The sequence below is a fragment of the Monopterus albus genome, unplaced genomic scaffold (genome assembly GCF_001952655.1).
Source record: "Monopterus albus unplaced genomic scaffold, M_albus_1.0 scaffold103.1, whole genome shotgun sequence".
NCBI lineage: Eukaryota > Metazoa > Chordata > Actinopteri > Synbranchiformes > Synbranchidae > Monopterus > Monopterus albus.
In genome coordinates, this window is record NW_018127983.1 from 2,719,264 (window position 1) to 2,722,121 (window position 2,858).

The 2,858-nt window shown below is 39.6% G+C and overlaps 1 protein-coding gene across 1 annotated transcript in view; it reads right to left on the reverse strand.

Annotated features, from left to right (window-relative positions):
- oca2 (oculocutaneous albinism II) overlaps positions 1 to 2,858 on the reverse strand; it is a 55,359-nt gene that overhangs the window by 15,314 nt on the left and 37,187 nt on the right. The window contains exons 22-23 of the mRNA XM_020610043.1: positions 2,205 to 2,298; positions 1,418 to 1,511 (exon numbers count right to left, since the gene is read on the reverse strand). Coding sequence (XP_020465699.1) covers positions 1,418 to 1,511; positions 2,205 to 2,298 — 188 coding nt within the window. The remainder of the gene's footprint in view (positions 1 to 1,417; positions 1,512 to 2,204; positions 2,299 to 2,858) is intronic.

Genomic DNA, 2,858 nt, shown 5'->3' on the forward strand with positions numbered 1-2,858 from the left:
TTTGCAGCCAGCTGTGTCGCCAAAAGATTCATTAAGCCAAGCCTCATTCAACACAGTGTTCACAAGTGAAATCTACTGGTAAAAATAACTGAGCACAACCAAATTATACACAATCACGTGCTGCTGCCGTAACACAAATACTGTATATGACATGTTGCAGCTGTTTGTGTTACATTTCTTTATCATTTTCACCTTATTATTTCACTTGTGCACTTATTATCATGATACAGACATTATTTGGTGTGATAGAGAGATTTATCCTTATGTCATCCCTAGAGCTATGCTGCCTGCACGGCTAAACAAGCAAAGAATCTAAACAGATCACAGAAAAGCACACAGTAAATACACAAAGGAAGCCAGAATTGCAGACAAATGACAACTCACCCATATAAGTACAGCTGAAAAAGACTTCCTTAAACTGGTAGTGGTGATCAACCCCTGTCACTGGGTCCAGTAGAAGTGTCTGCATTTGACACCGACTTTCACGTGATTCTTTGAATTACATTTGGTGACAAAAATCTTCACAGCTCTGGCCAAGCGACTTCACATTAGGCCTAATCAGACTCATATTAATCTTTCTTTCAACATTACTGATCACTTCCACTTCTCCAACAGCGAAATTGCAAAGTATGCCTGGCTCAAAATTATTAGTGAGCAGGTGGCAAGTTTGGATGCAGCTGACTTAACATTCTGCTTGAGGTGCTGTATAATGACATTGTTTTTGTCATTCATTTGGGAAATGATCAGAGGGTTTCACATGGTGTCAGTTCAGTCAGTCACACTTTGACCGTTTTCCTTTTTTTAATGTACAGTATCATATTTCTTTTTCTGGAGATCATGAATGCATATTGCTATAGTCTATAGAGTTCCTCCATACTGCATATAGAAATGCACATGTAAAAAAAACGTGAGAAAATTAATTGAAGCTCATACTGATTGGAAGCCACTGTAATTTGAAAATTTTGCTTTATGATTTCCAAAGTGATCGGTTCTGATTGAATCACCATACAGCTGCATTTTCCTCTGTTCCAAAAAGGTGTTACATTGGAAGGACACTGAGAAGCATTGTCCTCTGCATCTCACACAACATCATAAATCTGTCTTTTAATAAACTAGGTGTAATTTCCTGAGTTAGAAAATGACATTTACTCCTGGTTTACACCTGAAAACACTAAGAGACATTTTGGGCAATTAGGAGTGATTTCATACTCAATTTTAAAAAAACAAACAAACAGGTTCTGTTTCTCTTGGGCTTTTCTCTAAACGTCCTGAGGCATTGTTGGTATCTTGTATTGCAACATACTGTACTGTACGACAGACATGAATGAACCCCTTTAGGGATAATAGCCTATGTTACAGAACTCCCTGCTTCATATGTTACAGTATGTTTAGTGTTGCTGAAGGAGAGAAGGCTTACCTGAAGAACTCCATGAAGGAAAAGCCATAGCCATGTTGTTCTGCAATTCCTGCACACACAACATTGGCGGATGCTCCTATCAATGTGCCATTTCCTAAATGCACAGGAAAACAAAATGAATGAAAACCAATCAAAATGTATATATTCAGGTTTGACTGCAATGTGACATGAAGCACATTATTATTATAGCATGAGCACAATTACAAAGGACAACTATTTATGCCATACTATAAGAATTACATTCAGCTTTCTTTCAGTATTTTCAGCCTTGATCTATAAAGTTTTACTATTTTGAATTTAATGTAGGCTACGTTTTCACAGTCGGGTAGTATATCCATCCTGCCATTTGTTAATGCTGACACCTCAAAAGGTGTCAGGATGGAGCTGGTCGGTGGCAACATCATACTTCCGATCGATAAGGACCTGTCACAGAGCAGCTGATTAAACTGAAACACTATGACATCTCTCTCTCTCTCTCTCCCTCTTTGTGTCCTTCCCATCCAAATAGTGCCATGCTGTGCTGAAGGGCCGACCACTGTGTGGTAGAGCCTGAATGAGGCCAGCTTTGGAGGCCTCAGACTGCTCTCACAATGCACAGCCTAACCTCCCCGGGGAGTGACACAGCTGTACAAAGCTGTAGCTGTCACTTGGAGCATAGGGTGTCTTCTTCTGGCAGTTAGGCCATTGATTAAGCTCCACAGCTTGTTGTGTGTTTAGCTCAAACCCAAAGTCTCATACCTTTTAGCTTATGCTTTATTTCATGAAGAGGATCAAATGATAGGCTTACCTCCGAGACAGGCTCCCATAGCCAAGGCAAAGATGAGAGGCTTTACTGGCAGGTTAACATCTGCATCCTGACTCAGGCTGATGAGAACCGGGATCTGTGAGAACACACAGAAAGACTGAAAATCAATTAATGTTAACAGGGAGTTTACTCAAAAAATAATTTGTGGGCCTAATTCACTTTTCTTCAGCCTGTTATTAACACTCAGTTTAAAGAAGTTACTTGTGCTGGGGTCAGAAAAGCTGACCAACAAAATGTATATGAGTTTGATTATTTTAGGAAAAATAAGTTGGGGAAATGCTGTTTTTTTCCAGAGGTGGAATAACATTTAACCTATACTAGCAGACTTCCCAGCATGCAATGTTTGAAACCTAACACTCTCCAGAGACTTTGTGTCTGTAATACACAACAAATTACACTGTGGTTGTTTCTTTTTTAAATGATCGTGTCAAATGATGAAACGACTTCAAACTGAGAAACATAAAAGAAAAATAAACCTGCCTGTAATGACCGTCAATGTTCAGGTAACTGAGTTACTTTAAATTTTCTAAACTTAAATGAAGTATTCCATCCATCCATCCATTTTCTTCCACTTATCCGGGGCCGGGTCGCGGGGGCAGCAGTCTAAGCAAAGATGCCCAGACCTCCCTCTCTCCA